Source organism: Dasypus novemcinctus, chromosome 18, assembly GCF_030445035.2.
Source record: "Dasypus novemcinctus isolate mDasNov1 chromosome 18, mDasNov1.1.hap2, whole genome shotgun sequence".
Lineage (NCBI taxonomy): Eukaryota > Metazoa > Chordata > Mammalia > Cingulata > Dasypodidae > Dasypus > Dasypus novemcinctus.
The window spans coordinates 7,495,650-7,518,636 of record NC_080690.1 but is presented as its reverse complement, the minus strand read 5'-3'; the positions used below and the strand labels follow the sequence as shown (position 1 = coordinate 7,518,636).

The window sequence follows — 22,987 nt, the reverse complement described above, 5'->3', positions numbered from 1 at the left end:
CGAGCCTCCTTCTCATCCCCTCCTCCCCTCTTCCTCCCGGGGACGTCCCCCGCGATTCACGGGGGGCACGTAGCTGTCTCAGAGGTGGGTTCCAGGCTGGGTGGCCCATGTGGCTCTGGGGAGGCTGGGGGAGACCCCGCACACCGAGGGGTGCCGCAGGGGTGCCGGGCAGGCTCTCTTCAGCATCGTCTGGTCCAGCTGCTGTTGCTGGCGTTGAGCTTGTCCTGATTCATGTGTGACACTTTGTAACCGGACCCAGAACTGTGGTGCCAGAGGGTGCAGCCCCCAGGCCCCGGGGCCAGAACTTCCCTGTGGGGGACAGAGGGACGGAGAGGCAGCAGGTGCACTTATGGGTCAAGGCGGATGGCAGAGCGCCATCTGATTGCCTCCCGGCAGCAGAGGTTAGGGTGCCCGGTACAGGGGCCCTTGCCGCGCGCTCCTGTTTGCATTTCAGATTATCAAATCAAATGAAAAATTCAGTTCCTTATAGCACCACCCACGTGCAGCTGGTGCCACTGAACTGGGCAGCACAGGTCTAGAACATTCTGTCATTGCAGAATATTCTTCAGGACAGCGCTGGACCCTAGAAACTTCATTTTAATCTCACACCCATGCCTGGACCCCCTTACTGGGGAGATGGCCTCAGCACTCCGGGGCATTCTGTACTGTTCCAGCAAAGCTGCTGCGTGCAGCTTGCAGACAATGTCAGAGCCCCGGGTCATTCCCACCCACAGAGGGGCCGATGTCCCCTCCCTGCCACAGCCTGCCTCACCTCTCCCTGGCTGTCTGTGGCCCTCCCCGGCTTTCCATGGCTCTGCCTGGCTCTCCCCAGTTCTCCGTGGCTTTCCCTGGCTCTCCACGGCTCTCCCCAGCCCTCCCCAGCTCTCCCTGGCTCTCCGTGGCTCTCCCCAGCTCTCCCCGGCTCTCTGTGGCTCTCCCTGGCTCTCTGTGGCTCTCTGTGGCTCTCCCTGGCTCTCCGTGGCTCTCCCCAGCTCTCCCCGGCTCTCTGTGGCTCTCTGTGGCTCTCTGTGGCTCTCCCCGGCTCTCCCTGGCTCTCCCCAGCTCTCCGTGGCTCTCCATGGCGCGCACTTTCAGTTCTGTGTCTGTTTTCCTCTGGCTCTCACTGACACTGCCCATCCCCTCTCTCTCCTCTGGCTCTTGCTCTAGTCCACTCTCAGTGTGTCTCCATGCCTCCCTTGGATTTTCTGTTGCTCTGGATGTCTGTCTCTTCGTCTCCCCACCTTTCTCTCTGTGCGTGTCTCCCCCACTCTCTCTCTGTGCCTCTCCTCTCCATCCTCCCTCTTCTCCCGCTGCCTCTGTCCCAGGGGCCTGCATGGTTAGAATTTGAATCAGTGCCTCACCGAGACTTTCGGGAGCTGACCTGTCTAGGTTTGGGGGACGACTAAGAGACGGTTTTCGGCAAACATGCCTTCTGCCCCACTCAGAGACCCTGCGCAGGCTGCCCGCAGTTTGCATCGCCAGAGGGAGGCGCCCCGCCTCGCCGCCGGGGCGCAGCTGGCCTGTTTCCAGATGCGCTGGGCTGGGTGCGAGCGCCCCATGCCGTGTGCTTAGAATCCCCGGCTGCAAAAGCACCCGTGGCCCTCGCTTCTGCCTGTCCTGTGCTTTCTGCTAATGTCTCGTCGTGAGGGGCTAACTACACAAGGACAGGGGCGCTCCTTCCTGGCCGGAGTGGGGCCGCGGGCGTCAGAGAGCGACGCGGTGGCAGATCATCTCCTAGGGACTTCTGCCTCCCCGACGGGTTTCCACCCAGCGCCAGGGACCGAGACCACTGCTCATGAATCAGGGTTTCCGGAAGGGGGGACACTCCTTTTCGAGAGTGGGCTCCCCTCAGGACCTGGGAGGCCCGGGCAGGAGGCAGGAGGGCGGCTGTTTACCCCGCACTTTGGCAGCAGGTCCAGGGCGGAGTTCCCGGCTTACTGGAAGCCGTATACAAAGATCCTTCCGGTTTGGAAAGCAGGTGCTTTCCCCCCTTACCCCCCCTCCAAGAAGTCTGGCTGCAGAAGGAGAACTTGGGAACTGGCACCCACAGTGCCCTCTGGGCTGTTTTCCTCACCTTTTGAAACAATGCAACAATGAGAGGGAATTTGGCAACTTTCAAAGAGGAAATTAGGCAGAATTTGCCTGGAACGGGCCCTCTGATTGCTGTGGGAAGTCAGAGTGGCCTGCAGCGCCAGGCTGCTGGGGGGGGGGCAGGGCTTTCGTTCTCCTAAGGGGCTCTGCTGGGATGGGGGCGAGGGGCTCTGGTCTTCCTAAGGGCCGGGCCTCTCTCCCAGCCCCCAGGCGCAGCTTGGCAGCTTCCCTTTGCTAGCAAAGCCCGAGGAGGGGCGGCTTATGCCCACCTTGGTGCCATCTCGGACCCGGCTGTGAGACGGTGGGTGGCCACACCACGGGTCCCCACCACCGCCTCTGGGGGAAAATCCAGGCCCACCCCCTTTCAGTGAGGGGGTCCTCCTTGGCAGGCACAACGGGGCGCCACGACCTTCCTTCCCTCCAGTGGCTGCCCGGCCACCAGGGGAAGAGTGCCGTTGGGTTCCCGGGATCAGGCAGCAGGGAGCGCAGGCCGTGGGGTCAGACAGGCCCGAGCCCCCCCAGCCAGCACCCACCTGTAACCCCGGGCAGCAGGGAGAGCCTGCCGGGGCCTTGATCCATGAGCTGGGCTCGGCAGACCTGTCTCCTGGGGTGCCGTGAACATCAGAGGTGTCATGTGGAAAATGCTCAGCACAGTGTTTGGCACATAGTAGGCGTTCAAGGAAAGGCCCCATGATTCTTGCTAGAGCCTTAGTTCAGGAGAATTTGCACTAGAGAGGGTGTCAAGCCTGAAGAGTTCTTTTGAAGTTCTGTTGTCCATGAAACTTTCCTCAATGAGCAGAATGGGTGCAGTGATGCGTCATCCATGCTTCTGTCCATTTACCCATCTGTCCGTCCATCCATGGATCCGTGCTTCCATGCATCCATCCATCCATCCAGTCAATCATTCATTCACTCAGCAAGTCCATGAGTCACTCATTAAACAAATATTTTTCTGGGTTCTGTGGCACAAAGGCAGACATAGTCTCTGAGCTCGCAGGGCCCACGGCCTGGGAGGGAAGAGGGACAACTAGACATGTGTGAGGTGAGGGCCCTCCGCTGTGGAGTATGGCGAGGGCACCTGGTTTGGCCCGTGCTGGGAAGAGGAAAAGCCACGGCAAGGAAGGGGAAACGGCATTTCGGTGCAGCCGGCAGGAAAATAGGAGGTTGCCAGGCACGGCGGGAGCAGAGGTGAAGGTGGCCCCTTCTCGGTGACGTGTGCACTGTGTGTGCAAGCCAGAGGAGAGAACAAGGAGTGCGAACTGGGAGAGGCGCAGCAGGGTTTCGGCTTAGAGGAAAAGGAGGGAAGCGGTGAGTCACAGGCAGGCAAGGGGCCAGGAGCTCAGGGCCTCGGGGAGTGCAGCGAGGGGTCCCCCAAATGGGTATATGGGCGTGTGTCAGGACCCCCGGGTCAGGAAAACCTAGCTTGCCCTTGTTTGACCTTGGAACCTCCTTGGAGGCTGGCAGCATCACCCATCCCACAGCCCCCACCCATCGCCACCCCTGCAGAGGTGTCTGGAGTCACCAGACAGGAACTGGGTACCTGGCAGAAGCACCGCAGAAACCACAGCCCAGCTGCCCAGTGGCCCAGGCCCAGCCCAGAGCAGGGGATTAGAGAGGGTAGCACCTGGCCTCTGGAGGGGGCTGGGGCCCGTGGCCATGCCCGTCTCTACCCATCCCTGGCAGTGAGAAGGTGGCTGGTTGCTGTGGGGACCAGGGGACTGGAAGGCAAAGCAAGGAATCAGCGGGTGGATTTTTTTTTTTTTTTAACTTTCTTTCAAATATTAGGGAGAATTTTTTTTTTAAGATTTATTTATTTTTTAATTTTATCCCCCCCCATTCCCAGTTGTCTGTTCTCTGTGTCTGTTTGCTGCATGTTCTTCTTTGTCCGCCTCTGTTATTGTCTGAGGCATGGGAATCTGTGTTTCTTTTTGTTGCGTCATCTTGTTGTGTCAGCTCTCCATGTGTGTGGTGCCACTCCTGGGCAGGCTGCACTTTCTTTCGCGCTGGGCGGCTCTCCTTACGGTGCTCACTCCTTGCGCGTGGGGCTCCCCTACATGGGGACATCCATGCATGGCACGGCACTCCTTGCACGCATCAGCACTGCGTGTGGGCCAGCTCCATGTGGTAGACGGACGCCCTAACCACTGGGCCAAGTCCACTTCCCAGCAGGTGGATTTTTTACAGGGCCTTGTACTGGGGTGTCGCCACGCTTCCTTTTCACGACTTAACTTGGGACAGGGATTATTCTTTCCACTTTCCAGATGAGGAAAGCTCAGAAGACTTCAAATGACTCACCCAATTTTGTGCAGCTAGTGGAGCTACACCTCTCCAAGCCTCAGTTTCTCCATCTGTAAATTGGGAATAATAACAACACCTAGATTTCAAAGCTGCCATAAGGACCAGCGTGATACTGTACAGTGCCTGGAACATGGGAAGCCCTAAAGAAATGTTAGCTGCTGCTGCCGTTTCTAATTCATCTATATTTATTTGGACACTTACCGAGCACCTGGTATGCGCCCTTCATCTCAGATCATACTGAGACGTGAAACAGGTGTGCTTCACCCTATGTCACTGGTGATAAGAGCAGTGATATATGTGGTTGGCAGATACCACCAGTGGCCGTTACCTTACTTGACAGAAGGGCCTTTGCAGAGGTGAGCAAGATACGTATCTTGATGTGGGGAGACTCTGCTGGCTTATCTGATAGGCCCAGTGTAATCTCAAGGTCCTTAATCACGAAGTCAGTGTCAGAGGAGAGGTGAGGATGGAAGCGGAGCCCAGGGCTGGAGAGAGATGGGGAAGTGCTCCCCTGCTGGCTTTGAACATGGAGGAAAGGGCCATGAGCCAAGGAGCGAAGATGGCTTCTAGCAGCTGAAACAGGCAAAGAAACTGGCTTTCCCTAGCGCCTCCTGAAGGAACACCTTGACTTTAACCCAGTGAAACCCATTTCAGGCTTCTGACCTCCAGAGCTACAAGATAACACACGTGTTGTTTTAAGCCGGTACATTTGCAGCAACTTGTTACAGCCACCTTAGAAAATGAATACAATGTCAAATACTCATATTTATGAAGTACCAGGCACGTAAGTTTTTACATATGTTAACTGGTTTAATCCAAAAAACTCTATTGGTAGGTGTTTTTATAATTCCCATTTTGCAGGTGAGGAAAAGATGCTCAAAGAGGTTAAATGACTAGTCCAAGATCACACAGCAAGAGAGTGTCATAAACAGTGGTGTGTCAGTAAATTTTTAACAGCTGGCTTTCCATGGAAAGAAAGCCCTGATTGGAAGCATTCACCAGTTTCTGTGGTATAAATACTTTTTTTATAACCAATTTCAAGCTACTGACATGATGCCTCAGAATACAGAGGTGGGAAGAGATGAGCACAGTTTTTTCTCATGAGCCAACCCATGCTGGCACCAGCATGCCACTGGTTATAATAGGATTTAAAGTTGGGTCTAGCAGGCAAGGGATGGGCCTTATTTATCTTTATATTTTTTATCTCCCATAACACTTCAGTTAGGGTCTGAGTGCAGTAAGCGCTCAGAATATGTTGAGAATTATTTGGCAATTGAAGAGAAGAATCAGCTACCACAAATATCTGTTTGATCTTGAGCAGATGCATCTGTCAGAGCAAGCTGGGTTATGCTACCGTGACAAGCAGCTCCAAACAGCGGAGACTTATTTCTCACTTATGCTGCCTCCCCATCACGGGTTAGCTGGGGCTCTGCTGGCAGAGCCTCCACCATCTGGAACATTCTGATTATCCTGGTGGGGGAAGGGACGGTGGTAAACTGTGCACTGGCTCTTAAAAGCTTCCACCTGGAAGTGACAGTGCCACGTCAGCTCTGTTTCAATTGGCCAAAGCTGGTCACTCGGCCCTGCATCCCCACTGTGTGCCCAGAAGGAAGAGGGCTGAAATATTGGTGAAGAGCAGCAGAGCTGGACCTTAGTTTCTTCCTTAGAAAAATGGGGGAAAGAAAAGCTTGCTTTCGATCTGGGACCTGAGCCTGTGCTCTATGGACAGAGATCCTTTACGGGCTGAAACCACGCACAGGGTGGTGCGTGCGTATGGGTGTGCGTGTGCAGAAGTGTGGGCCCAAGCTTATTTCTGGTTCTTGAGGACTGAGAAGCCCTAGCCTGGGTGGTCCTTCCCATCCCTTTGAGCCTCCAGGTGAGACCCTCGTTGGTCCCCCCTTGCTCGCTGCAGCGACACACACAGCGGAGGCTCCGTCTTCCTCCCAAGCGCGGCTCGTCTTGAGGGAGACGAGGAAGGGGGCTTGCAACACCGTTCCTCCACCCAGCTGGGGAGGGGGAGCCCAGACGCTGGTTGCCAACGCTGCCTCCCCCTCCCCGGGAAGGCACAGGCTCGGCGAGCCCCCCCCCCCCCCACAGGCCCTGCGTGCACTTTCAATTTTGGTCAATTTTGTCAATTTTGGTCAATTTTGTCAGCTCACTTTTTTAAAAAAAAGATTTATTTATTTATTTATTTCTCTCCCCTCCCCCCCCCCCACCCCGGTTGTCTGTTCTGTGTCTGTTTGCTGCGTCTTCTTTGTCCATTTCTGTTGTTGTCAGCAGCATGGGAATCTGTGTCTTTTTTTGTTGCGTCATCTTGTGTCAGCTCTCCGTGTGTGCAGCACCATTCTTGGGCAGGCTGCGCTTTCTTTCGTGCTGGGCGGCTCTCCTTGCAGGGTGCACTCCTTGCGCGTGGGGCTCCCCTACGTGGGGGACACCCCTGCGTGGCAGGGCACTCCTTGCGCACATCAGCACTGCGCATGGGCCAACTCCACACGAGTCGAGGAGGCCCGGGGTTTGAACCATGGACCTCCCATGTGGCAGATGGACGCCCTAACCACTGGGCCAAGTCCACCGCCTCACTTTTTTTGTAAGCACCAGACTCACCAGGGAAGCAGCGAATGATCCATCACAGATCCCACCTCCCTTCCAGGCACGCAGGAGGGACAAATAAATGCCTGCCAACTGTGGGGCGGTGGGATGAGACCCAAAGAAGGGGCGGGAACCAGCGGGAGAAGAGAAGAGGGAGGGCTGGGGATAGCAGCACGGTCCTGGGTGGATGAGGGGCCCTGCCAGGCAGGAGTGGACAGGGGCGGTGGCGGTAGGGCCGGGCACTGGGCGAGAGCCTGGACCAGCGGCCCACCCGAGGCCATCCTTGGTGTGGACACGCACTGTCTCAGCTAACCCCACAGCACCTCTGAGAGGCAGGCGCCCGGAGACCCGGTCACACAGCCCGTCCCAGCTGGGGCCCACTGGCTGCTCTGCGAACCCCCACCTCCCTTCCTTCCAGAAAGCCACGTGCACCTCCAGAGAGAAGACGGAAACTGAACGGGAGTGTGGGGTGTGGGTGGGGAGGGGGCTTCACGCACTCCAACTTGGAAGGCTCTCTGAGCCTGAGGGGAAGTGACAGAAGGACATTCTGGGTGCACAGAGGTCCCCGTGGTTGACATCACTGAAGAAACCTCCACTTGCTGCGAGACAGCCAAGTCCTGCTGCGAGAAACAAGGCCCCGTGGGCCCAGGGGAGCCCGGGGTCCTGAGCCCGGGGTCCCGTGCGAGCGGGCTCCAGGCCCACCAGCTCTGCTGCCAGGCCGAGATAGGGGATAGGGCTCAGGGGAGAGGCCAGACCCCAAAGGGCAGGAGAGCAGGTGTGTTCAGTCGACCAGTTGACCCAGGGCTGGGCAGGGCCGGCTGTACTGGATGTATGTGCTTGGGGGGCCTGGAGGTGCCGGGAGGGCTGGCGGTGTAACTTGGGGAGCCACAGCCATGGAATACTGGCTTGGGGAAAATGGCTGTGGGAGCACACCGCACCCCGAGATCCATTTCCGAGAAGAGGCCGGCAAGGCCGTGCGGCTCCCCCAGGGCTCTTGGCCGCAGGCGGCTGCTGTAGACTCTCGCCATCCCCAGCAGGAAGGGAACATGTTGGAAGGATAGATGGGAACCTGGAGAGCTGGCTTGGAAAACGGACTGGAGCTGAGGCTTGGAAAAGACTGTCGTTGGACAGGACAGCCCCCGCCCCAAATAAGTCCTCCCCTCGCTCAAGACCCAGAGTCCTGGCAAGAGCCTCTCACTGACCATGCCTGGCCCCCCGCCCACGCCCTGGCTTCTGGGTGTGGTGGGGGGAGGGGAAGGCTCCTTGCAGATCCCTAAAGGGGGCCTGGGGGGTGGGAGAGGCCCCAGAGTGGGGAGGGCTGGGCTTGGTCGCCAGGGAAAGACAGGTATGTGTTTGGTTGGGTTGCCAGGACGGGGAGCAGGATTAGGAGGTTTTGGAGCTGCATGTAGCCCGGAAAAACATGTTCTTAAAACGTCATCCATTCCTGTGGGCGTGAGCCCATGGCAAATAGGCACACATACTAAAATTGGAATGATGCAGAGAAGATTAGCATGGCCCCTGCGCAAATAGGACCTTTATGAGGCACCTGCACCTAAGGTGCGGCCCAGGGTGGGTCTTAATCCTATTACTGGAGAATGAAATTGACAAGAAGGAAGAAGCTGCAATTCAGCGGAACCCAGAAGAGAAGCGAGAGGCCAGGAGGGGCCTCCGCGTGCACCGCCAGGGAGCCCAGCGCCAAGGATCGCCAGCAGCCAGGGTGGAACGCCGCCGTCTCCAGGGAGAAGGCGTGGCCTTGGGGATGCCTGGATTTGGACTTTTTCCTGGCCTCAAACCCCTGAGCAGTTCAATTCCCATTGACTAGCTGACCCATCCCATGGGATTCCCCTGAGCAGCCCAGGAAGCTAAAGCCAGAGTCCCTGGCCCGTCCCCATCGACCATCTGGAACCACGCATGCTGCTTCCTCGTGTCTCCTCTGAGCTGGTGGCTTCTCGTCACCACACAGCCAACCTGCCTGTGTGTCAGACAGCAGCCCTCGAAGTAAGACCCTGCCCCCTGGAGCTCACAGCCCACCCAGCCAGCCCTGGGCCAGGCCCCGGGGGCAGGGTGGGCAGAACCTGTGGGGTCCTGCACACAGACACTCCTGCATTGGCATCAGAGGATGGGTGCACGGAAGAGGGCAAGTGTGGGTCTCTCCTTCCTCTCCCTCCCCACACCCTCTGCTCCTCCACCTCTTCTAGACCCTTCTCTTGGTCTTCATTTGGCCCTGCCAGTGACAGCGACAAGCACTGCCCATGCACGCCATGGACCCTCGCACTAAGCCAGCCTGTCCATACCTCTTGACCTTGTTCCCGTAGCTGCTGGAACAAACCTAGTGGCATAAAACAACGCAGACTTACCACCTGACAGTTCCAGAGGTCAGACACGGATCTCGCTGGGCTAAAGTCAAGGTGTCGGCAGTAATGGTTCCTTCCGGTGGCTTTAGAGCAGAGTCCGAGGCTGCCACTTTCCCTGGGCTCATGGCCCCATCCCTCCAACCCTCTGCCTTGGTCTCTGACACTGGCCCTCCTACCCCCTCACCCCCTACCTTATAAAGACCCTTGTGATTCCATCCACCCACCCAGATAATCGGGATGATCTCTCGCCTCTGGATCCTCAACTTAATCACATCTGCCAGGTCCTTTTGCCCTGGCAGGTCATGGAGTCACCAGGGATTAGGACTTCTTTGGGGGGCAGTGCTGTCCCATCTCTATAGCCATCTTGGCACCGTAAGAAATGTTAGGGGCCCAGGGTGGGTGAGAGCCGGCCCATAGCACCTCTTTCCAACCCTGGTTCACGTGGGGTCCACCAAGATGGAAATAGTCATTCCACGGAAATGGGCAGATGCCACAGCCTGGGGCCTTCTTACTCCAGAAAGCCTGCTAAGCATTTGTCAGCGCACAGCAGGTCACGGCTGCCGAGAGCCTCCGTCTTAGGGCGTTTTGCATGCGCTTAGTCGGCACTTTCCACGGATTATCTCAGTGGCTTCTTCATCCGTTTCTTCCTGAGCCCCAGGTGTATTTTGTCACCGTAATGAACAAGAATTGTCACAAGACCTAAGAACTAGGTCAGTGTGGACGGGCAGTAGCAGAGCCACAGAATGTCTGGGTGCATCTTCTGCCCTGGCAAACTCCGCAGATGTGTCTTTAATGACTTGTTCCAGGCACCCCTAGAAGCCAGGACGGAGCTGGGACTTGAACCTGGCCTGCCTGAGACTCGGGCTGTGAGCGCTGCCTCGCCGAGGGTCTTCCTGCCGCCTGCCTGACACCCAGGACGGCCTCAGACCCCAGCTGCCTCCGAGCGACTGGTCTGGGTCTGCTCGGGGTCCGAGATGAGTCTGGGCAAGCCTGGTTCTCGGCCGCCTTGAGCTGGTGAATGTCCCCGAGCCCAGCGATCTCTCCAGCTCCGGCCGGGGCAGTGGCTGGCGTTTCCTGGGTGATCTGGGGTGCGGGCAGGTAATTTACCGCCAGGCCTGGAAGGCCCTTCCCCAGTCTCCTTGAGCGAGGGCGCGGCGCGGGCTTGCTCGTGTGCGTGCGTGCACGTGTTTGTGCGTTGGGGGCAGAAGGTGGACGGGCGTTCGTGCCTGAAGAAGGAGTCCTTGGTCATCAGGGTTGGGGTCACTTAGCGCACACGGCCGTGGGGTCTGGTGGGGGGCGGACGCCACCTCCTGCCCTGGCGGGGAGGTTGGTGGAAAAGGCCTCCCTCCTGCGTGCCAGGAGCTTCCTCGTCTGCTGTGAGGATGACGATGGTGACAGTGTCGGCCTCTTGGGCCGGTCTTGCACGGACTGCTGAGCCGATGCACACGAAGGGCTTGGTGCGGCGTCAGCCCACATGAAACCCTCCGTCGGGCTGGAGCCCGGGGTGCGGGCAGCGGCAGCCGGTTCCACGGTGGGGGGGGGGCCCCTCCGACCCCATTTCAGTTGAGGGGAATTAGTGACGATGGTAAAAGAATGGCTTTTGTTTGGCCACGTGCCACGTGCCAAGCACTGTTATAGATGCCTTACAGGAATCATTCCTTGTCCTCACGACAGCCCAAGATCTGGGCTCCCGCACCCGGTTTACAGATGAGAAAATCGAGCTTGAGCTGCCCGGGGTCTGAGAGCTGGGGAGAACCCGGTGAGGGGTGGGTGCAGGAAGGTTTGGCTCCCCCCGCTGTGATGGTCAGCCTCGGTCTGCTGGGGTTCAAGGCTGGGTGCTCCCCAGTCGGCGGGGAGTGGAGTGGAAGCCGCCTGGTGGGCCTGCGCTGAGCGGGCACGCGTGCTCGGCGCCTCCATTTCCCCTCTGAAACGGGTAGTGAGAGGACGTGCCTCGCAGGGCTGGGCTGGGCCTCTTGCCTGCTGGGGGTGGGGGCACTTGGTGGAAGGGGCTTCCCAGACCTCCTGGCCTCCCCTCCCGGACCCTGAACCAGCCAGGGCGTGGGTGCCCCTGGCGCTGTCCAGCCAGCGGCGACTCAAGTCGCTCAGACCCAGCAAAACAAGCACACGAGGGGAGGAGGTTTCGTCTCGAGGAAGGGCCCCAGGTCACCGCTTCTGGCTCCATTTTGTCCTGCCTGGGGCCAGCTTGGCCATCGCCGGGGAAGGCTCAGTAGGTTCCCGGGGCAGGCCGGGCCCCTCGGGCTGGCCTGTGAAATGCTCTGCCGTGCACCAACCCAGTGACCGGACTTCGCTGTCCTGTTCTTGTCGTTGCAGGCTGCCAACAGCTACCTACGGGACCAGTGGTTCCATTCGCTGCAGTGGAAGGTAAGTCCCGGCTCGGCCGCCCATTGGAGGCGCCGCCTCCGCCCGGGCGGGCTGGAAGCCGGGCTCTGCCCACGGGACGGAGAAGTCGAGCCGTCCAGCCGGCTTAGCTGGCACTTTGCTCCACTCAATGAAACCTCAGCCTCCCTCCCTCGGTCCGACCTTAGGCCCCTTTCTCCCTCCCTGTTGAAATGGCGCTCCCGCCCCACTGGGCCCTGCCTGGGCTGCTGTGCCTACTTCTGAGCGGACCACCGAGCCACCTGCTCTCAGAGTGAGGGCAGACCTGAGGGGCCCCGGAGGCGGCTCCTGAGGGGCTCGAGCCCCTGGGTTGAGAGCCCCCTCTGAAGTGGCCAAGCCCCTTTACCCCGTCTTCACTGCCTGTCGGTGAACTGGTTCGCTGGCCTGATTCCCTGGCTCTGGCGCCCATGGGATAGTTTGGAGCCTTCCAACACGGAAAGGGAATGTTTTTCACCGGCCGCTTCCAAGGCCCGCGGCCCGGCCTCCTGAGAGGGTGCTCCCTGCTGCCTGAGAGCGTGCTCCGCGGCCAGGGCAGCGGAAACCCTGACGTTAGCAGTGGGCGCAGGGCGCCAGCCGGCAGCTTCTGAACCGCGCCTCCTCATCCTTCAGCTCAGAACAAGTCAGGACGGGACTGTGGCCTCCCGGAGCCAGCGGGGTGTGGCTGGAATGACCAGCATATGCCACGAGCTGTCACCTTTACAGGAAGCCCGAACGGCTGGCCCGGGCGGGCGTCATTCCTTGGGCGCCCGGGGAACACTCGGAATTCCTTCCGTGCTTCTGGAGGGCTCTCCCCGCGGGCAGCCCGGGCAGGGGACAGAAACAGCCCCAGAAAGTCCCATTCCTGCCCTCGCCCACCCAAATACAGGTCCTTCTCTCCACTCCCCTGCCCTGCGCTGAGGCCAGGGGCACCTGCCCGTCTGCAGGGCCAAGAGGTCCACGGAGAGTTCTGGCTCCACGGGGAGAACATCCGTGACGCCTGGCTCGCTGCGTGCCCGGGCACAGGTGTGTCCCGGGACAGGCAGAGCATGTCTGGACCCACCGTGGGCCACCTGGGGTTAAATGCCAGGAGCAGGGACAGCCCAGAGGCTCCACCCCTTCTGTTCTCCCCGAGGCCTTAACCTGGGAACCCTCAGTCCACAGCGACCTGGTGTTTTCCCCCTTTTGAGCTCAGGATGGGACAGGCTACCTACTGTGCAGGGGGAGAAACACACCTTACTTAAGAGGGGCCAAGGTCAACATCAGCGGGAAGGCCGCGCTCGGGGGAGTTCCACAAGGCTCTGCTCTCTGCCTTGTCCTGGACAACGTTTTAGGGATGATTTATGGAAACACACAGAAGGCGGCGCCTGTGAAATTTTTGAATACTGTAAGCTGTGGCCACTAAGGTGGGGGAGGGCACAGAAAACTGCAGTTCAGGAGACTGGCTAGAAAGGTAATTTCAGTTTCAAGGTTGAAACGTACAAATTCAAATGTCACAATTTGTACTTGGGTTCCGACAGTTGATTGGGCAAGTACAGGATTGGGGAGACGTGGATTTCTAGTCTTTCTCGTGAAGACGGTATGTCTGCACTCAATCATGGTGGCATTTGGTTTGTTTACAGTTGTTAAATTTAATCAGTTAAATTAAAAAAATATATATAAATAAGTATCTCAGGAAATCCAAGTTGGGCGTTTTAAAGAACTGGCAGCTCCCGGCAGCGTGCCGGCGTCTTGCCTGCACCCCAGCATGGGTGGGAATCTTTGTTCTGATGTTGTAATTCCCGGCTGGTGGTGTTTTAAACAGGCTTACGATGCTGGCCGTCTCCCAGCTTTAAACCATTCTCCCCGCCCCCACCATCAAATTCAGGTATACTGCCACCAGGTGGCAGTGATATCTCAGTGTCGGCCCCTTGATTGTCTTCCTCGACTCTGCCTCCTCAGTTTTGGTGAGGTTTAAGGAAGCATGCTCTTTCCTTTTAAAGTGGCAAAGACCCGTGAGGTATGTCGGAGGTAGTGCCTGCTAGTGCAGCGGGCCGGGAGACTTGGATTTGAATCCTGGTCCTGTACCTCACTTCTCACTTGCTTTGTGGTCTGGATAGTTTCCCAGCAGGTGTCCAATAGCAAATGCCCTAAGTACCTACAACGTACCAGGCATGGCCAGGCGCTTTCCTTTCTGTTGTCCTTCAGCAAATGAGGAGTCCAGGGCCCAGGAGGTCCAGTGACAGTGACTGGCCCACGGTCACACAGCCGATTCGAATCCAGAGCTCTGAGGCAGTCCTGCCTCCTGCGTGGTAAGAGCTCAGGGCTCCTCCTCCTGCCCCAGGAACTGACCTTCCACTTCTCCTGACATAAGCTCCTTCTCTCTAGAGTTACAGACAAACGTTTTGGGTCTTTTTCTTTTCTTATCTTCAACGGTCATATCAACAGGATGGCAAGATTAAGATCTTTTAAAATTCCTCCAGCCTCAGCTTGAGGTTTTGAATTTTTTTGAGGCTGTTTTCCTCATTTCATCAGCTACACTGGTATACATTTGCATGATTACAGCTGCGGTACACACATGTAAAACATCCTTTTAATCGTAAAGAACGTTACTTCCTCAATCCTGTGTGTTCATTATTCTAGCTTTTACGCAGTGGCCCTGGCATCTCTAGGGCATGGGTTCACAACTGGGGCGGCACCGCCCCCAAGGGGACTAAGATTGGTCCTTGGGAGGCTAAAAAATTCTTCGATATTACAGTGTTAACGTGGTCCCGCAAAGCTCAATCCTCCCCAATAAAATCTTACTCTTCAGTATTTAATTTCATGGGAAGAAGGACAAATAGGGGGGGAAATGTCTAAAGAGGCTCCTTAGGGAGGCGATAAAAAAGTCAAGAAACCCTGCTGCAGAATCTGCTGCCAGCTGTTCCGTGGAACAAGGTGGGGAATGTGTAAAACATCCACGTGATATCCTCCCAATCTCTGTTCCCTCCTGGTGATATCAGGTCTTGTGGGCTGCAGCTCAGCAGGTCAGGGTGTCCACCCTGCGGTCACAGCCCCCGGGGCGCTTGGAGCATACCCAAGGCCACCAGGCAGGGGAGCAAGATGTGGCCCACAGACACCAGGCCCAGACCCCTCCCCGCCTCTTGCTCGGCAGCTCCTCCCTGGCAGTGCTGGTCAGGGAGGCCTGGAGCCCAGGGGAAGGTGACGGAGGGGCTCGGCGGGAAGGAGGCTGGGGGCACTCTGGGCGCTGGCTGGGCTGCCACTGGCCTCCCTGGATGAGCTGGCGCAGAGCACGGGCCCTCAGGCCCTGTTTGCTTTGGGTGGTTCGCCCCTGAGGCCAATTCCCGGGGGCGTGGAAGCATAAACATTTGCACTGAGTTAATGAGGCCTCATTTCTGACTCAGAGATGCACCTTCTTGCTTCTGCCCAGGCCCTCAGAGGCCAGGCCTTGTGGAGACAGGCCTGTCTGCGCTGGGCCGTGAGGGGACAGGCATCTGTGTGCACAAGGCCGTGAGGGGACAGGCTGTCTGTGTGCTGGGCCGTGAGAGGACAAGCCTGTCTGTATGCACAAGACCGTGAGGGGACAGGACTGTCTGTGTGCACAGGCCGTGAGGGGACAGGCCTGTCTGTGTACAAGGCCGTGAGGGGACAGGCATCTGTGTGCACAAGACCGTGAGGGGACAGGCTGTCTGTGTGCTGGGCTGTGAGGGGACAGGCCTGTCTGTGTACAAGGCCGTGAGGGGACAGGCATCTGTGTGTACAAGGCCATGAGGGGACAGGCCTGTCTGTGTACAAGGCTGTGGGGGACAGGCTGTCTGTGTGCTGGGCCGTGAGGGGACAGGCTGTCTGTGTGCTGGGCCGTGAGGGGACAGGCTATCTGTGTACAAGGCCGTGAGGGGACAGGCCTGTCTGTGTACAAGGCCGTGAGAGGACAGGCTGTCTTTGTGCTGGACTGTGAGGGGACAGGCCTGTGTGCTGGGCCGTGAGGAGACAGGCTGTCTGTGCACAAGGCCGTGAGGGGACAGGCCTGTCTGTGTACAAGGCCGTGAGGGGACAGGCTGTCTGTGTGCTGGGCCGTGAGGGGACAGGCCTGTGTGCTGGGCCGTGAGGGGATAGTCTGATTGTGTGACGAGCCATGAGTGTGTTCCAGGCTGTGAGGGAACCATTCGTGTTTATAAAGTTGTGAGAAGATAGACCTGCGGTTTGTGTCCAAGATTTCGAGGCGAGAGGTCCAGATGGACACAGCTGTGGGGGCAGGCCTGCGTGGGTGCACGAGGCCCTGAGCTCCTGGCTGTGCGGCGGCACACCCGGGCATGCAGGCCCCTCAGGGAGCCCCAAGATGCTGAGGGACATCTGATTTGCATAGCCAGAGCATCTGGTGGCCCCAACGCTGGAAAAACGGCCTTTTCACTTCCCGAAAGAGGCTCTTCAGGCCGTCGCACAGAGGTCTTGGAAACCAAGACGAGCTTATCCCCGGGGGAGGCTGCGTCACCAGAACAGCCCCAGGGGCCGAGTCCTAGGAGTGTTGGGGGTCAGAAGAGCCAGACCTTGTGTGAAACAGAAAGCTGGCCTGTTTTCCTGTCCCAGGCCTGGCAGGGCTGAGGAACATACTTGGCGCTGGGAAAATCCCGGCCCAGGTCTGCGTGCCTGGCCACGGCGGCCTCCCTCGCCCCAAGCAGGGGTTCCCACCCTCCCGGGGCGGCCGCAGCCTCGTGGTCACCCCTTCCAGGGCTCCGTCCCACCTCTGGTTCAGGCAGGGTAGAGGAAGACGGCCAGCGCAGTGAGAAAGAACGAGGGGGTGTCGTGTGTGCAAGCGTGGCAGGTAGGGTCCACACGGGGTTGTTGGGTAAGGAGCCTGTTCATTTGGGCCTCGGTTTTCTCACCTGCGAAGTGAGGATAATAGCAGCACCCAGCTCGCGGGGTGGTTGTGAGGGTCGATGATGGTGAGGCAGCAGAAAGGACCCTGGCAGGAGCGCGCGTCCTCAGAGCGTCAGGTCCCATCAGCCGTGGGTCTGGGGGTGGCTCTGCAGTGCACCTGTCCTCAGGTGGGTGCCGCAGGTACTGCCCAGCACCGGCCGTGGGGACAGCTTCTCCCGGGTGTACTGAGCGCCCTCAGTGCCCGTTGCTTTGTGTACATACATTTGCTCCCTCGATCCTCGGTGCTTCTGCAAGGTCAGCAGCACCCCGTGTTAGAGATGCGGGGACGGAGTCCGAGAGGACAGAGGACATTTGTAGCCAAGGACAGCCGTCTCCGGAGGATAGTCACAGCCCGCATCCACCTACTGAGAGGTTGCAGGGGTCTCGGACTCCGGGTCTCCATTCCCAGAGCCGCTGCCATCCAGCCCCTGCGGCAGGCTCTGACAGGCAGGCAAAGGAGGGCTGAGCCCACGTGGGCTGGCAGCAGCCGAGGGCCAGGGCTCGAACCCGGGTGCATTTGTCAGAGTGCCGGGGCCCCCACCTCCACATCTGGCCGCTTCCCTCGGGAAGGCTGGATCCTCCACCCGCATTCCCACGCCTGGGAAAGGCCCCTGGCCTGTGCCAAGTTTCCGCAGGAACCAGGTCAGAGAGACAAAAGGCGGCAGAGCAGCTGCCCCTCCTCCAGCCCCCTCACCGAGGGCCGAGCTCGCGCGCTCGCGCGGGGGGGGGGGTTGCTAGGAGCCCCTCCCAGGAGCCCCGGGCAGAGGGCAGGCCTGGGCCGCAGGACGGGACCTTCCTGGCCGGACACTCCCCCTTAAGCCAAGGGAAGAGCCGTTACTGTGACCACAGCTATGGCCTGTGGACCCCTCTCCACGCACATGTCCCCTGAGTCTTTACCCAGCCCAAACCAGCCACCCCTCGGGGGCCCCCCGTGCTGCACCTGTGGGAGCCCCACAGCCCTGAGGAGAAGCCCCTGCTTCCTGTCCGCTCTCTTCACAGATGTGGAAATGGAGGCTGAGTGGTTAAACCGAGCTCAAGGCCGCAGTGGCAGGGCTGGGATTTGAACAGGGGTCCGCGGGAGCCCAGAACCTGGAATATGGCTCCCAGCCGCACACGCACCCACGTGTAAACTCATCCCCGTGTGCGCACACCTGTGTACACACTCCCCAGACAGGCCCTGTCGGACCTGCGGGCTGGAGTGTCTCGCTGTGGCTGCGGCCCCCGCCCGTTCTCACGTTCTCCCGGCTGGGGTGTCTAAGGGCCTTGGTATTTTTGTCTCCGAGGCATCTCACAAGAGTGTAGCATTCTTCTCTAAGCCTCCGACGTCACCACAGGGACTGTGTGAATTAGTCTCGGACTTGACAAACCCGTTTCTCACAGCTGCAGACGCCTGACCCCACATGCCCGGCCGGCGGAACCCTCTCCTCGGCCGGCGGAACCCTCTCCTCGGTGCACAGAACGTCAAGCTCGGGCCCATCCTGCTTCCGCATCTGCCCCAATACACTGCGTCTTCCCCACCCCCCTGATTCCAAACTCTTGGCTCTGTCGGTGGCGGAGCCCTCACCTGGCTGAGAGCATCCATCTCCTCGGTCCCATTGCCCCGGGTGTCTGCCCTCATGTGCCCTGGGCGTCCGCCCTCACGTGCCCCGGGCCAGGCTCGCCTCCACTGGCCCAGGCCGGCACCCCTGGCTGAGGGAAGACGCCGCCTTCTGCTTGCCCCGTCCGAGCCCTTCCACCTGGGTCTTCCCTCTCTCTGCCGCCCGCCCGCTTCCCCTTCTCCTGGTCTCTCTGCCACTCTCTTTTTCTTCCTTTTCACAACGATGCTGAAACTGCTTTCCAGCCACTCTGAGGATATTTCTTAGGTCAAGAAGCAGCGTCCATCCTCCAGTCCCCTGTCTGTCCTCATCTCCCCGACTGATTTCACTCCTGCAAGTTCCTTCCTGGGTTTTGTCCACTTTGCACAGGCATTTTGGCGTGTGTAGCCTAGTGCCTGGGCAGCTGTGCTAGCTTCACCGAACATCGCGGTTTAAACATTTTACCGCGTCACCCTGGCCTACAGGAAGGGGCTTCTTAGCCTCTGTGAAAAGGTGGGAGCAGAATCCACAAGGGGCGCGGCCGCTGCTGGGCCCTCAGGCAGTGCCCAGAGTTTCTCAGTCATACGCGATACACTCGGACGACCCCGTATCTAGCCTTGCGCTTCTTCTGAATTATTTCCAGAACTGGAGTTACTGGGCCAGAGAGTAGAGGTATTTTTTTGTAACTCTTAACAGATATTGCCAATTTGCTCCCAAAAGAATCATTTCTGCAATGCTTAAGGATGAGGGCTCTGGGCCAGATTGCCTGGGTTCAAATCCTGGCTCTACCATCTCAAGCGACAATGTGACCTGGACTAGTGATTTCTTCTCTGAGCCTTATTTTCCTCAAAAATAAAAAGGGGTCATAACAAAACCAAGCTTATTAGGTTCTTGTGAGAATTAAGTGAGTTAATATCCATGAAGAACAAGAACCATTCCTGTCACATTACAGGCACCCAATAAATGTTTATTGTTCTCATTCTTTGACAAATAAGGACCCTGTCTCTTGTATAGAAGGATCCTAGAATGTAGGGCTCTAGGAGGTCTGCAAGGCACATGCATAGCACACCTGCCACCCACCCCCAGTGAGCCAATGGCAGGCATCACCACTCAATCACAACACACTTGCCCACGGCAGGCATTACTAATCAATCTCAGCACGCATTCCACTGACACAGAACACATAGCCACTGCTGATCCACTGGAGTTGGCAAAAGGAGCGAAACGCTTCCCCCACCCCAACTTACTGTGCGAGGCCAGTGGTCATCGAATGTGACTGAAATGGATACCCAGTCCTGGTGTCCGACTGGCCCCTTTGGGGCTTGCTCACAGAAGCCTTTGGGAAGATTGTAGACAGGCATTCTCGGCTGGGTCTCCACTGCCCAGATCCTGCCCTCCGTGAAGGAAGGGCAAAACAGGGAAGGCAGGAGTTGGCCTCACTCCCTTCCGGCAGACCCCATGTCCACTTTCTCCAGAGCAGAAAGGTAAGAATTCCATCCAGGTTAATTTCTGGCCCTCAGTCAAAGAGGGCTTCATGGCCCCCTAAGACGGATCAAAGGGATTCCACTGAGAACTGAATGGAGGGGCTTTCCCCACGAGGTAGGGAGCCCCGTTGCACTCCAAGATTTCGGGGGGCCCTCGGCAGGGAGGCATTGTAGCGGCTGGAGCCGAGATCCGGGAGCAGGGCTCACGCACGTGTGCTCAGGCGGGAGGTGGGAGGGGGCCGTGCAGGCACCGGGGCTCAGCGCCCCCCGAGAACCACGGTCTCCGGCGTCCACCGCCACCGCCCGCTCCCTTCTGTGGGTCACCAGGGACTCCGTCGCCAACAACAAGTGAGGCTTCGGGGATTGAAACTAACAAGTGGCAGAGGAATGGGCAGCCTTGGGGGAGAGAGTTCACCCTCCAATGGACCGTCTTTGCAGAAGAGGGAGAAGAAAACAATTACTGGGCACCTACTAATCTCGTGGAACCTCCTCAAAGTTTTATTCGGCCCATGCTGAAGGAGGGGCTTGTCCAAGGGCACACTGTAGGGACTGGCAGAGCTGGGTTGGAACCGGGGCCCTGCCGAGAGGGTCTGTGAGCTCCTCGGCTTCTCCTAAAGGAGCTGGCCCAGGTGTGCAGCTGGGAAGGGCCGGGCAGGGCTTTGCCTGCTAGAGCCCAGCCCTGTCGCTGAGGCCCCAGGTGCAGGGCAGACCTTGGCAAAGCTTCAAGCCCTTGGAGTCCGTTTCTGCTTTTGCCAACAAGAGTTCTCTTTGGAAGAGATGTGGGGCAGTTTTGTTTGTTTTTTTAAGTGTACTTTTCATTGAAAGATAATATCCATATAGAAAAGTGCACGTTATTAAAAAAAAAAAAATCACCTCTCGAATTCTCACAAATTGAACACACCCATGCACCCAGTACCCAAATCAAGACCGGCAGGACTGGTCTCCCAAGAGCCCCCTTGAGCCCGTCCAGGCACTGCATCCCCTCCCCCCGGTGACCACTGCCTGACTTCTAGCAACGTCCATTTGTTTGCCTTCAGTTTGAACTTGATGTAAAAGGAATCATACATCTGAACTCTTTGGAACTAACTGGCTTCTTTGGCTCCAAATTATGTTTACAAGATTCATCTTCTGCTCTGCGTAGCAATGATTTATTCATTCGTTTTGCTGGATGGGGTTCCCCGGCATGAATCTACTTGACTGATTTGTTCATTCGAGTGTGGAGACATGTTGCTAGTTTGGGGTTCTTACAAGTAGACCCACTATTTGTAACCGAGGAGCGAACCTAGGAGTTAAATTCTTGCAGATCGTGGGTATGTATTCGCCATGAGTCAGCACTGCCCGATGGTTTTCCAAAGTGGTCATACCAGTTCACACTCCCACCAGCAGCAGTGCACGAAAGTCCTGAGGTAGAGAACATCTCAAAATTGCATTTATCAAGTTTGGGGCTTTCTCTTAATACTGAAAAGGACAAAGAGAACAACAAAAGAAATCTCACCAGCCATGCAAGCTCTGTTAACGCTTTTTCAGGTTTCCTCAAGGTTGTGCTATAATTTACATATAATAAAATGCACACGTCTTAACTAGTGAGCCTGGACAATTTGTAGTCACCTGAATGACCACTACCCAAAAGGAGAGGTAGAACATTTCCATCTTCCAGAAAATTCCCACGGGCTCCTTTCCACGCCCTCCCTCCCCCTTCTGGATAGCCTGTTAGCATTTAGATCAATGAAGTTGCATAATATTATTGTCTTTTTTTTAAAAGTTAGTGTCCTTCTCCCTCAAGTCCATTTTCCCACAGGCAGTCACTGTTAGTTTTTTTTGTGGCCTATTGGAAGATTTTTATGAATATTTCTATATAAACACCACACAGATCTTACGAACCTCGCCGTTCTCCTCCTCGCCCTTTTCCCTCTAGTCCTATTTCATGGCAGTCCTCACAGTAGCACACACAGGTCTGTTTGATTCCTTTTTACAGTTTCATAGTTTTCCATTCAGATAAAGGAGGGTAAAGTGGGGTGGGACATTGGGTCCTGCAATAAAACACCCTGTTTTCCAAACGGGGAAACCGAGTTCCTGAGAGGCAACACAGTTGTTGAGCGCCTTTCGGGGACCAGCGGCAGTGGGAGGAGCTTTGCTGCCTGACCCTCCCCCGGGCACCCCAAGGCCTTTCACTGCCCCCTCCGGCCCCAGCCCGCCGCTCCCCAGCCCCCCACAGTGGGGCAGCGTGAGGCCAGGGGGTCTCCAGGACCCGCCCAGGCCAAATGCCTCTCCTGTGCCTCGGAAACGCTACACCCAGCTCCCAGTCACAAAACTGCCAAAAAGTGGCCTTTGTGGCTTTTTTTTCCTGCAGGCAAGGAAGAGGGGACGAGAGCATTCGTGTGTCACCCACGTACTTTTGGCCGGGGGCTCATGAGTCACTGAGCCACAAAAGGAAGTTTTTATTCACGTAAACAGTTTGCGGGTGGACTTGTTTTCTGCCCTTTAAAGCAGTTTTCTTTTCCTCCTCTCTTTTTCTCTCTTTAAAGAAGTTTTTTTAAAAAATAAGTGTGAGGTCTTTTCTTGAGCGGGAAGTCCTTTTGTTCCACAGGGGGCCCATCCACGGCCCGAGGGGTCGCACGGCCCCTGGGAGGAGGTGCTGGGTAGAGCTGGTGGTCCTTGGGGGGGGGGGTGGCGGGCGGGGCTTCGGTTCCCCCCCAGGTGTCCTCTCAGCCCATCCGCAGGGACACAGGCCAGAGCCTTAGAAAAGAGCAGCGCCTCCCCCGCCTCGGGGATTAGCCCTTACCTCACCCAGACATCCGCAAATGCCCAGGGGGCGGCCAGCTCAGCCCTGGGGCGAGGTGTTTGGGAGAGTGCTAATTGACCCAGCACCCTGCCCCCCAGAGGACCCTGAAGCTCTCTTACAAACAACCCACAGTTTGGCAAAAGCCCTGGAACAAACACCCTCAATTAGGGGGACCCTGAGGCCACCCCAGGTGGGACCTGCTGGCTCTGGGTCCTATAGGGCTGGGAAAACAGGAGCCTCTGGAAGAGCAGGCTGATGTGATTCCAGCTGGCACAGTCGCACAGGAGCGCAGGGCCCTGCAGAGCTCCCCGGGCGGCCGGGACCACTCAGCGCTGACCAGGTAGGCAGGCCTGGGTTGACCGTTTCGGTTCGTGACCCTCGAGGCCCCTGTCAAAGCTGCATTGAATTTCCTGTCTAGAATGTCCTTATCTCGCCCCAGGCCCCTTGGCCTCTAACGACCCAGTGATTTTGAACCGATAACCCATTGGTTCTTTTTTTTCCTTTTTAAAGATTTTTTTATTTTTTTATTTCTCTCCCCTTCCCCAC

At 57.6% G+C, this 22,987-nt stretch overlaps 1 protein-coding gene and 1 non-coding gene across 2 annotated transcripts in view; both read left to right on the top strand.

Moving 5' to 3' along the window:
* The window catches only part of CMIP (c-Maf inducing protein), a 226,521-nt gene that overhangs the window by 141,731 nt on the left and 61,803 nt on the right, over positions 1-22,987 (top strand). Inside the window, exon 3 of the mRNA XM_058279658.2 lies at positions 11,664-11,714. Within this exon, the coding sequence (XP_058135641.1) occupies positions 11,664-11,714 (51 nt within the window). The remainder of the gene's footprint in view (positions 1-11,663; positions 11,715-22,987) is intronic.
* Positions 8,433-8,535, top strand: LOC111766682 (U6 spliceosomal RNA). The gene has a single exon (XR_002798651.2). It is a non-coding gene; the product is annotated as a U6 spliceosomal RNA (small nuclear RNA).